Source organism: Rattus norvegicus, chromosome 5 (genome assembly GCF_036323735.1).
Source record: "Rattus norvegicus strain BN/NHsdMcwi chromosome 5, GRCr8, whole genome shotgun sequence".
NCBI lineage: Eukaryota > Metazoa > Chordata > Mammalia > Rodentia > Muridae > Rattus > Rattus norvegicus.
Window position 1 is genome coordinate 95273586 of NC_086023.1, and position 12252 is coordinate 95285837.

The 12252-nt window shown below is 37.0% G+C and overlaps 1 protein-coding gene across 45 annotated transcripts in view; it reads right to left on the minus strand.

Moving 5' to 3' along the window:
- Ptprd (protein tyrosine phosphatase, receptor type, D) overlaps positions 1-12252 on the minus strand; it is a 2322278-nt gene that overhangs the window by 180365 nt on the left and 2129661 nt on the right. For 22 of the 45 annotated variants that reach the window (XM_063288539.1, XM_063288540.1, XM_039111455.2 and 19 more), the window contains 6 exons: positions 12020-12028; positions 11302-11319; positions 9601-9711; positions 8250-8261; positions 5648-5917; positions 1637-2218 (listed from right to left, as the gene is read on the minus strand). In XM_063288539.1, the coding sequence (XP_063144609.1) occupies positions 1637-2218; positions 5648-5917; positions 8250-8261; positions 9601-9711; positions 11302-11319; positions 12020-12028 (1002 nt within the window). The remainder of the gene's footprint in view (positions 1-1636; positions 2219-5647; positions 5918-8249; positions 8262-9600; positions 9712-11301; positions 11320-12019; positions 12029-12252) is intronic. The other 23 variants (XM_039111462.2, XM_039111461.2, XM_063288574.1 and 20 more) reach the window with 5 other exon arrangements.

The window sequence follows — 12252 nt, forward strand, 5'->3', positions numbered from 1 at the left end:
CCAAAACCAAATTTATTGGATTAAAATAACTCAAATGTCCTCTCACACTGCTGCAACTTCCATAAAACTATGCTCATGTCCTCTGGTAATAACAAAAAAAATCCAAAATATACAGTTTAAATATCACTTTTACATTTTTTACTAAGTTGGGATAGGATAAGTTTCTGTAATTCAGTATTCTGAATATAAAGATATTCATGAGTCTTAGGGATCTGCATATTTTGACAGAATTTTGTTTTAGGAAAATCTTGTTTCTTGGGTAGTTAAATCCTTTGTCCCCTAAAAATAATTTAAAGCATTGCAGCTTGTTAGCCTTAAATTTGTGGTTATAAAACTTAGCTAAATCTAGCGACTGAGTATAACAATGTTTTTAAGAACAATGCTTCTCCTTTAATTTTATTCAAAACACTTGAAATAGTTCAGAATTGAAATTAATTTTAATTTTTAAAACTTTTGTAATTTTAAATAATGATAAAATTTATATACTCTCTAGGTTTATTTACCCACTAAATACCTAGTAGATACAAAAACACTAAAACTATCACATTAGAAAATTCCCCCTGTTAAAGATGATGGTAATTAGAAGTCTCCAGGGACTTTTGATTTCCCTTATACTTAGTATCCATATGACCTAAACCTGCTTTTTTTTTTTTGACCCTCACTATACTTGCTGCCAAAGTCATATCCTCTAGTTGAATTAATCTATGATATATATATATCATGGATTAATATATATATTTGGATATATATATCTTTGTTTGTTTAAGTTGATTCTGGTGTTTTATCACAGTGACAAAAAGCTGACAGAAAAAGCAACTCATCCAAATTCACCAAGCTTGGCTGACCTTAAGAATTAGATTGTGATTATGTCACTCCAACATTAGGGTCAAATCATGAGGAAAGCTCAAAGTGCAACAAAATGCCCATATATTTCCTTGATATTTTATGGTTATGGAGCTGCTGGATATAATAAAAAATTTTTTAACAGTTCACACGTTTAAGTGTCAGGATAAATTAGAACAATATTCATAGACCTCTATTATTTTCCAATGAGAGCCTTAAATTAGTCTACAGCATTTTCTTACATATTGATATACTGAACAAATAAATACCCCAGAAGAGCAAACACCAGATAATGAAGGGATATAGATTTGCTATAATTGTGGTGAAGCATACGCTTGCAGTCATCTTCCATATACTATGGCAAGGGAAGAATCTGTGAACAAGCTCAGAAGAACCAAATAACAGCAGTAAAGTAAAATAAAGCGAACTTGGCTGTCAATGTGCTTGAGATTTAGGGTTACAAAGACAGGAAATAAACACACCAGGTCACAGGACTTACAAAGGCTATGCCAGCCAGGAAAATAAGTCACGAGTGCATTCCATCAGTGAAACCAGAGAAAATGTATTAATGCATAGTCAGGATTAACAACGTGGTGCTTGTATATACTAGATATTGTATGTAGTAATGTGGCCCTTCTAAAGATTCTTAGAAAAAAGGGGGCCTAAATTTTCATAGATTAAGGCAAGCTTGAAAGTAAAATGTCTAGGCTTAAAATCTCAATGACTTAGATTTACATTATCTTTGCTGTTTCTTTCCAAGCCACCTACCTTAGTCCCATCTTGTCAGACTTACCTCCTGTCTGAGTGATGACTTGTATATCACTAGAAAGGGGACCATCTCCAATTGAGGTAAAAGCCAGGACTTTGACAGAGTATGTTTTTTGGGGTACTAAATTGCCAATAGTAGTGATTTGGCTATCTGCTACATTGTGTTTCATCCAGTTGTTGACATGCTGAGTGGGGTCCATTGTATAATAAACTCTATATCCTTGGATCTGTCCATTTGGCTCCTCAGGTTCCTTCCACTGTACCAGAATGGTGGTAGAGCTCAGCATGCGTGCCTGAACGTCCCGTGGGGCACTGGATGGTGCTTGTTCTGAGGTCTGAGTTAACACAGGTTCACTTGCGGGGCCTCGCCCAATGTTATTGACAGCAACAACTCTAAATTCATAATCGGAGTAGGGACTTAATCCAGCAACACTGTAGCGTGTGGTGGCTATCCCATCAATTTCTTTATATGGTTCTTCAGAATTTTTAGGCTTATGCTGAATGATGTAGTAAGAGACGGGCTCAGGATTCCCAGAGTCCCATGTTAGTGTGATGCTTGTAGCTGTGCTCTCAGTCACCACAGGAGTTCCTGGAGGCTTGGGTAAGGCTTTAGGACAGAAAAAAAGATAATGACTATCTTTTCTAAGTATTACATCAATCATTATATCACTATACACTATAGTTAGTCTGACCAGATTATATACCTATTGAAGATTTATCCAGATGAAGCAAAGTAACATATCCTAAGACAGCAGTTCTCAGTCTTCTTATTAATGCAACCCTTTAATACAGTTCTTCATGTTAGGGGTCCCCCAATCATAAAATTATTTTGTTGGTATTTCATAGCTGTAATTATACTATTGTTTTAAGTCATAATGTAAATATTTGATATTTGAACCCAAAAGGGGTCATGACCCACAGGTTGAAATCTGCTGTCCTACTAAGTCAAGAGAACAGTAAAATACATAAGAGGTAGTCCAGATCCCATGTTACTGGCAGATCTTGATGATATTTTGGGGGTTGTATTCAAATCTACCACTTATTTACTATGTGATCCTGGATAAATCACTTAAATTTTTTTTGGCTTTAATTTCCTCATGTGAACACTGGACAAGCTGTAAGTACTGGAGTTGTACTATACAGTTGATCAGCTACATTTCATGTGATGATTAATGAGGTAATGCAATAATATGCATACAGTTTGAGACTCTCAAAAACAGTAACTGCAATTATTGTAATTTTTATTTTAGATGCTTAGTCACTTGTTCCCGAATTCAGTACATTAATATTGAAAATAAATACCAATAAACATTAGATATAGAATATATGCAAATGAAATTAAGTTGTTATTAATGGACTAGTACCCAAGTGCTTTTTTTTATTTGTAATGAATTATGAATTTGTCAGTGGATCTTAGTTCTGGATCAATCTGATACAAGTTTGAGAGTTATCTGAGAAGAGGTAACCACAATTTAAAAACTGCTTCCATAACACTGGCCTATGGGTATTTTCTTAATAAATAATTTCTATGGGAGGGCCCAGATATTGTGAGTAGTGCCACCCATGGTCAAGTGGTCCTGGGCTATATAAGAAAGCAAGATGAGCAAGTCAGCAAGCAGTGATCGTCCATGGCCTCTATTTCAATTCTTCCTCTAGGTTTTCTTGGCCTGACTTCCTTTAGTGATGAACTGTGATGTGTAAGTATGAGCTGAAATAAACCATTTGTTTACCAAGTTCCTTTTAGTTATGGTGTTTAATCAAGAAATAGAAAACTTGACTAAGATACTTATAAATAACCTATCTAAAATAATTTATCTAAAAATCTATTAAGGAAGAATTATGTCAGTGTATTCTGCTTAATAATTGAAGAGGCCTGTGTTGTTTCTTCATAGTTATTTCAATGGCCTAGAAAATTAATGACATATTCACAAATCACTTTTTAAAGTATTTTGTCAATAATAATATTCTTGTATTTTACAGTGGATATATCTGAGACAATAGCTAGTCAACAAACACCTGTATACTTTTCTATTAATTTTTTCTATCGTATATTACATACTAACCACAGTTTTCCTTCCCTCCTCTCCTTCAGGCCCTTGCCCCACCTCTTCACCGCCCATCCACTCCTTTAAATATGTCTTTTTAGAGATTTGATTTGTTTTCCTTTTAACAGAAGTCAATTCAAAAAGGAAAGCTTAAGAGTACAAGCCATCTTTACTGGTCACCTCATCTGAAAGGTTTACTCTAAATAATAAATCCCGACCCCCCGCCCTCCATAAAAAAAAGAAAAAGGACAGAAAGAACCCAGAAGATAGTGCTCAATCAGACTAGTTTCCTGTTATAAGGCTAGAATCACAGTAACCCCTGAGATGGCAGCTTAGGAACATCAAACATTGCCTTCCTTTCTATGTTGTTTTGTTTCTTTTTCTTTTAAGTTTTTACCTTTATATTTCATTCTTTGAGGTAAGAAAGGATAGGGAGGTAAGAAGATTCAGGAAAACAAAGCTACAAAAGCGAATATGTTAATTAGCTTGGTGTGACTCTCACTTGCAAAATCTTTAATGTCTTTGGCAAACCTCAAATATCTGAAGCTCAAACAGTTATAATAAAAGTCAGTTGCTTGATATTTGCATATGACTAGTATCTTCAGAATTACAACACTTAGCAAAGAGAATTTACTAAAATTAGTAACAAAAACATTTATTGAATTATTCTTTCTTTTTGTAAAGTGGACAAGTCTGATTTTTTCAGGTAAGTAATATTTTTTTAAATAAGGTTGGGTTTATTGAGGTGGCACCAATGATTGCATTATCATATATTTTTCACTGACATTGTATATCTATAACGTGTGAACAAAGACAAATATGTTTAATACTTTAAGGATACATAAGACAGTATATGTCTGCAATAAAAATAATGTATACTTTTGTTGTTATACAATAAAACATACTTAATAGATACTCACTCACAGATTTATCAATTAGGAATAAGTATGCTGCACATTTTAAATTCATGTTTCCAATGTGGCAAGGTGAATTGCGTTCACTTTGCACTAATACCAGACACTGGCCAGACACTCAAATCACCCTCATTGTGACCTATTTGTAAGTTTTCTATAATTATGTAAGTATTGCGTAAAAGAAAGTGGTATTCACACATATTCAACTCCCTTTTTGTTGAGAAATTTTTTCACAGAAGGTACTACTTTAGCTATATTTAGCACATTTATTGGAGAAGCGAATATTTCATGAGTATTCATATATGCAAGGTGAAGGACAGAACTAAGATAGAACAGATCCATTTACATTTTGCTTCTTAATGGTAGGGCCATCAGACAGAGCATCTATTATTAGGCCATACTGATTTCAGCACTTTCTCTTATTTCCGCTTTTTCAGAGATTTTATGCATCTAATGACAGTTATTAATATTCTTCTTAAGATCCCTATCAAAAATTTGGACCAGTACAAAATCTGCAAGCCACCCATCTTACAAGAACAGCGGACCTGGCGGAGCACTCAGGATTCCGTCTGCTCAATGACTAAATCAGACCTCCTTCTAACTATCCCAACTTAGACTGCTAATATCTTAGGAAATAATCTGAATGTGAATTCTATTAATAAATAGATAATCCTACTTCCTCAGGAGGCTAAAGCAAGAGATCAATGATTGATGACTTCTATGGGAAATGGTGTAAATTCCACTACAGCCTGCATTTTAATGAGACACTGTCTCAAAATGAAAATTAAGGAAGGAGTGAGGATGGAGCTTAGTGACAGACACTCAGTGTGCCAAAGGCCCTAGATACAATATCCAGTATCTCACAAAGGAAAGAAGAAAGGGAGGATGGAGAGAGAGATAAGGGGGGAAGGAAAGGTGAGAGAAATCTGTCTACATAAAACATGAACATTTTATAGAATACCACAGATGAGATTAGGCCCTAGACAACTGAAACGCTGAGAGAGAAATTAGTTCATCTTAAAATTCTGGGTCTAGGATGAGTATAAGTACGATTTTCAGAACACAAAAGGAGCATACCTTTGACAGTGATCTGTGCTACTGCTTCAATGACCCCCAGTGTCGACATAGCAACACAGGTGTAATTCGCTGACTGTCTTACATCATTCAATTCTAGGACATTTCTTCCGATTGGCATATCATCTTCTGGTGTCAGATCTTCTGCCCCCAACATCCACTTCACATAAGGCATTGGTGACCCCACTGCCACACAGGTGATATTAACACTTCCACCTGGCATGATTTCATGATTAGTGGGTGGGATAGAGAATCTTGGAGGGACACGGCGAACTGGAACAAGAAAACACAAGGCCATATGATAACATATGCGAGGCAAGAATGAAGCAGCTTGTTAAACACAGGACATGCACCAGACAGACATGATTAAACAATTGAAACATATTGTAAATTATCCAAAAGCACAACAAAAAGATAAACTGTGGATAATACAGACCATACAAGTATGGTGTGTGTGTATACACAGAATCATTCATTTAGTTTAATCATTGATATCTTAGACACAGTCATACAACAGTTGATTCAGAACTACATAGGCTCCACACACACAAAAAAGAAAATCTATTTACAAATTAATAGTACACAAACACCATGCATAAGAGAAACACCAAACTATATACATACATGCATATAACAATGATTCTATGCAGGCATGTATATTCAAATAGGTGGCAGAAGGTCATCAGCATGTGTGAGTAGCAAGACTGACTTCAGTTCTGTGTACTCGCAGCTGATATGAATGTGTGTATGGGGCAGTCACATCTCACCCTGGAAAACATAACCTTAAGGACACTGAAACAACAATTTATTTTCTTTTAGATTTAGAGGGATACAGCCTCAAAAGTTCAACTAACGATGGAACAAACATAGATATACATATGTGTCTATGTGTCTGTGTATATATTCTGTGTGTGTGTGTGTGTGTGTGTGTGTGTACGTGGTATATGTTTGTGTGTCTATGCCAGTGTCTCTGTATCTATCTTGTGTGTGTGTGTGTGTGTGTGCGTGTGCGTGTGTGTCTCACGTATGTGTCTGTGTATGTGGTATGTGTATGTGTCTATGCCAGTGTTTCTGTTTGTCTGTCTGGTGTGCGTCTGTCTGGTGTGTGTGTGTGTGTGTATGTGTGTGTATGTATGTGTATGTGTGTGTATGTTCTGTGCACGTGTCTGTGTATGTGGTATGTGTATGTGTCTCTGTGTATGCCAGTGTTTCTGTGTGTCTGTCTTGTGTGTGTCTGTCCGGTGTGTGTGTGTGTGTGTGTGTGTGTTTGTATGTGTGTGTGTGTGCGTGTGTGTGTGTGTGTGTGTGTAGAAACTGACAATAACAGAAGAAGAAACACATAATAACAGTAGATACAATACTGGATTGGGTCATGCGAGTCATGCGCAAAATGGACTCTTAAGGCCCACAATAGAGCAATGAAAGAATGGCTGGAATCCTAGATAAGGACAATGAAGAAATAGTGGAAAAGTAAGAACAAACACAAAGACAGAAGGCAGCGTGTAGTTACTGAAATGGGGACTTGAAAGTTAGAAGATTACAGGTTATGGGGAGGTTGTTACAGGTAAGGACTGTAGACTCAGGGGAGGGTGTTCACATTCAGGATTCCATTCAGTTTGTATAGCATCAATGACCACAGAATCCAGTAAAAGACATTTTATGAATATATTCAAAGTGATGAACATTCAATCTTAAATACACAGAAGGATGTGACATTAAAAGGAGTGACCATATTAAAACAACATGACACAGAAAAAAGAGCCACCACCAAGCAAACACAGTTCAGTGTTCCTGCTTCAGATAATCTGCATGTTCAGGTATGTTTAAAGACGCGTACTTTGACATGGTACAAAGCTAAGGTGAGAAAGAATGGGTTCTATCTTGGACTACAGGGGCAAAACCTTACACTATGAGAACTTTAAATCCAAGGAATTAACTTTCAGGAACACAGTGCAAATACAGATAGTAAACAATGCTTTTTTGCAATTATAGGAAAGGAATGGGAATAAACCTCTTAACCCCAAAACAAGGTAAGGAATTCTGTCTGAGAACTCTGGCTGAAATTAAGACCAGAAATCCTCTGATTAGAGAGGGCTCACTGCAATGGTGTAGGGGGTCTGAGACATTCATGGGAAAGGAAGTGCTAAGCATGCCTCCTGCAGTCAACTCAGAGGTTACTGAAGCAAGCAGGGGCCAGCACAGACTCTGGGGGCATCAAAGAACATATCAAAAAATGGAAGGGTCAGGGAACAATTATAAAACATCATCTGGGGACAGCAGGCACCCCGAGGAGACTGAAATAAAAGATGGGTGATAAATGGGAAGAGTTGGGGAGGAGACGAAAGCAGGAACACTGACCAATGCACTGGACCATAGAGAGTTAAGTGTTACCTTTCCCATGCACCCAGGTACATTCTCTCCCATCATGCACTGCATTTGGACACCATCAGCAAGCAACAGAAGCCAAGGCCAAACATTCTCTGCAATATTATACCATTGACCAAAAGAAGACCACAGTGCAGCTACATTCATTTCATTTGTATTCTTTGTTATCGATTTAAGTAGTAGTTTTGTAAGGTGGGTAAAAAGTAAAAAACACACCAACCTTCTCGCAGCTCTGAGGGATGTAGGGGGGTTTGATGCAGAACACAATGAAATGAGGAAAAGGAGAAAAACAAGGGAAACACAGAGAGAGTAAAAAGGCCATATCAAGGCTTTCAACCACTACTTTTGAACATCATTAATTGCTCTAGTTCATCTTCCTACCCCAGTTGGAAAAGTTAGCAATACCTCATGGACTAATGCAGTATTAGGAACAATAGCTAGCATTGTTTTGAAATTTTCCATAGAAGAAGGAATACATGCCTCATGCAGCAAAGGAGGTCACCATTGTGAGAAAAAGGATTGGGGCCCTCAAAGAATGTCGGGAAGAAACATTTCTCAATGCACCTTCACGGCCACCCCCACCCCAGCTACAGACCTCACAGAGAGAAGGAAAAAAACATCCCCAGGGGCACAAAATTATCTCTGACAAAATTTCAAAATCAAGCTAGGTATTTTCTTAAGGAACCCCGTTCTATTGCCCTTAAAGCCCTCACAGGCTGCAACCAACCCCAACCCCCAATGCCTCTTATAATTATTCAGCTTCGTAGACCCAGAATAGGAATATTTCCACCAGAAAACAAAGACAAACAAAACCCTCAGGGACTAGCTCTGACTACTCTGGGGAAGACAGGGATACCGTCCAGCTGAAATGAAAGGTACAGCCATTCCTAAACTCAAGGTGCAATCGTTTAAATACTCATAAAAAAAATACAAATGGATCTTTATAACTCATTCTTACTTCAAGAGCAGCTAATAGTAGTCCCTAAATTACAGTCATTACTTTACGGCATATAAATGCATATACATATATATATATATATATATATATATATATATATATATATATATATAAAACTGTGTTTTAACTAGGACGCTAAGCATAAGGGAAAGGAATGCAATTGTGGATTTTTATGGAACAACTGGTTTTAAGTTGGAGCCTTTAGGCCCTGAGCTCCACAGCAGACCTCATGGAGATGTAAACACCTTCATGCTTAGGGCTGATTAGTAACACACCAGGCACTTATTTCAAGGTTTGCAAGGAAGCAGATAAGAAACAACAGAAAAGAGCAAAAGAAACGAAGAAAACTTCAAACGAATACCAAGCACAGTCAGTCAGTAAAGAGAATCAGAAGTAAAAACGCAAGTAAAAATCTACAAACCTCAAGCCTCATGGAGATTTGAAAAACAACAGATTTCAAAGTTTAATTTTCTATATAGTAAACTGATTCAGTGACAGTCATCATTACCAAGCCCTCTTGTTCAATACTTTCATAAACACACAGACCCTGTGGGCATCTCAACTCCCCCTGACACTGAATGGAGAAGCCATGCCAGGGTTATGCCATTCCTACCTCTGACATATAGATTGGCAGGGGCAGAGTAGCGAGTGCCCGCGCTGTTGGTGGCAACACACTCGTATTTCCCTTGGTCGGACTCTTCACTCTGTTCAATCTGCAGGGCTCCTGTATGGATATAAAATACACCAGCAAAGAAGTGGTCAGAGAAGGCTTTTGGGGTTGAGCAAGCTAAACCTCTTAACAATATGAAAAGCCCTGCAAAGCGAAGGTCCACTCAACGTCGATTCAATCTCTTGCTAAGTTGCACAGACAGAAAATGATGCGATGAGAAAAACATATAGAGATTATTTTTTTACATCATCATTACTAGCATAAGGAAACAATATCTCTTTTTATCCCAAGCAAGACTTCTAGTCATAATTAGCACTCTTAGCTCCTAGACTAATAAAATGAAGATGGGTGAGACTGCTTCAAGGAAGTATGGCTTTTAAATAAAACAAACGATTAATACTTGTTTTTGTTTTGTTTCATTTTGGCAACAAAAGTGGCGCAAAAGATAGGCACGCTCAAAAAAATACCAGGCTGAGTTTTCAAGAAAGTCTTCTGCGGAAGAAAGCCAAAAATAGGCAGCAAGCACAAAAAGGCTGCACGAAGCAAAAAAAATTAAAATTAGTCATTATCAGTTATGAAAATATCACTTAAAGAAATAAAACTCCCTTAAGACATGCAGACGTTTTAAGAAAAGAAAGACAGTTTGCCACAACTTACAATCATTTCTGACATTTGCTGAAAAGCAAAGAGCGTTCGCATTAGAGGAGTTTTAAAAAGTTCAAAAGCAAGGCCCTGGCCAGCCAGGAAGAGCCAACCAATCACTGCTCGAGGACCTCTGGATAGATCCCCTAAGACACCCATCAAAATCCACTGTGGGATTAGCAGTGTGGTGTCACAAAACCCCAAGAAAAATACAAAAGAAGAATTACAAAAGAAACGCACACGGAGTCAAAGTATGAAAAACCGGCAATACCACATACCACCAAGAGTACTGAGAACCTGTTTCCACGGCTGAAGGACAGAAGATCCAAAAATCCAGAGACGAGCATCCAAGAAAAAAAGAAGTGGAGAAAAAAGCGCTGCTGTCAGACTGAAGGAGGGTCAGGTGGAAGGGGGAGTCATTCTTTGACTTTTAAGACAGTAAGAGAAAAAAGAATTGAAGAACAAAAGCAAAATCCTTTTGAAAGATAAAGACAAAAAGCAGACGGTCCAGGCTGTCTTCTGCATGTCTGCCACTGTTCTCCAGACCGCCCTGGCTTTGGTCCAGAACAAGAACAGCTAAGGAAGAAAAAAATGATCTTTTTTTTTCTCCAGTTGGACAAAAAAAAGGTAAAAGAAGAAGAAAAAAAGGAAAAAAAATAAGAGAAAAAAGAAAAAGGAAGAAGAAAAGGAAAAAAAATAAAAAGAGGGACAGATGGTAAGCTGTGACTGGTTTGTGGTCTGACGACCTGGATATGCTTTCTTTGAAGCATATCACAACGGAAATAATCATTTTCATAAATAAAGGAATGAACAAAACAAAGAGAGAAAAAGAAAAAGAAAGTCCACAATGTGAGAGTCACGAATCATAAGCAAACGGAGGGAAAGAAATCAGGTGGATGGACATTTATGGGGATGGATCTGAAAACAGGACGGAGATGAGAAGATGAAAGGACAGGGAGAATGAGCAAGATCATTCTGGGGACGTTAGGTCAGCATTCTTACCTCTTATTGGTGTACCACCTGGGTGGATAATATGAATGCAAATAAGATTAGAAAGAAGAAGCATTAGTACGAGAAGAAGGGGGCTAGGGCTGGGGAGAAGAATTCGATTAGATTTACAGATTAAATAAGGTCTTAAAAGAAACTTGAATTACTATACTGGTAAACAGGAATATATTAGATCATATCATTAGATCATAAAAGCAAGGTGCATTAAACCACAGAGGGCAAAGGTCATAGTAGGCAGAATTGCCTTTTTCAGAGAAGCAACTGAGTTCTTAGGTCTGGGGTCCCATAGGGTTAGAAGTATATCTTATAGTTTTTGTATCCTTAAAAAAAAGAACTATACAGCATTTTTAATGACATAGTTTAGGAAAATACTAGCTAAGCTATTTAAGTATATATATAATATGTATATATATACTATTTGAGGAAATACTACAAACTAACTAGAAACAAACACTCAGGATCGGAAGCCTATGCAACTCATTATGATACAATTGTGTGATTAACTTGTGTACTACTTTATTTATTTATACAGTGTTCTTACGATAAACAGTTCTGTGGAGGTATGCATGTGTGCGCCACTACAGAGATCTGGTGCCTACACTGACAGTTAGTAAAATGCATGCCATGCATTTTATTATTATTAATAATAATCATATTCTGAATATGGAAATTAGTGGGGGGGGTGAAGTGCGCTTCAGAACTAAGCACTTACCAATAGATTCTGGAGATTTAAATACGGAGAGAAGAAAGACAGCATAAAAATATTATTATATTCCTCATAATTTGGTACAAAATTTTCAGAGTTAAAGCTTTATTATACTAAACCATCTATGTTACATGTGAATAATTATTTATTTACAATAACAGAATGCTAATCTACACAATTCTGCTGACAACAAGCAAAAGAGTCAGTTAACAAGACGCTTTAACATCACAGGACAGGTC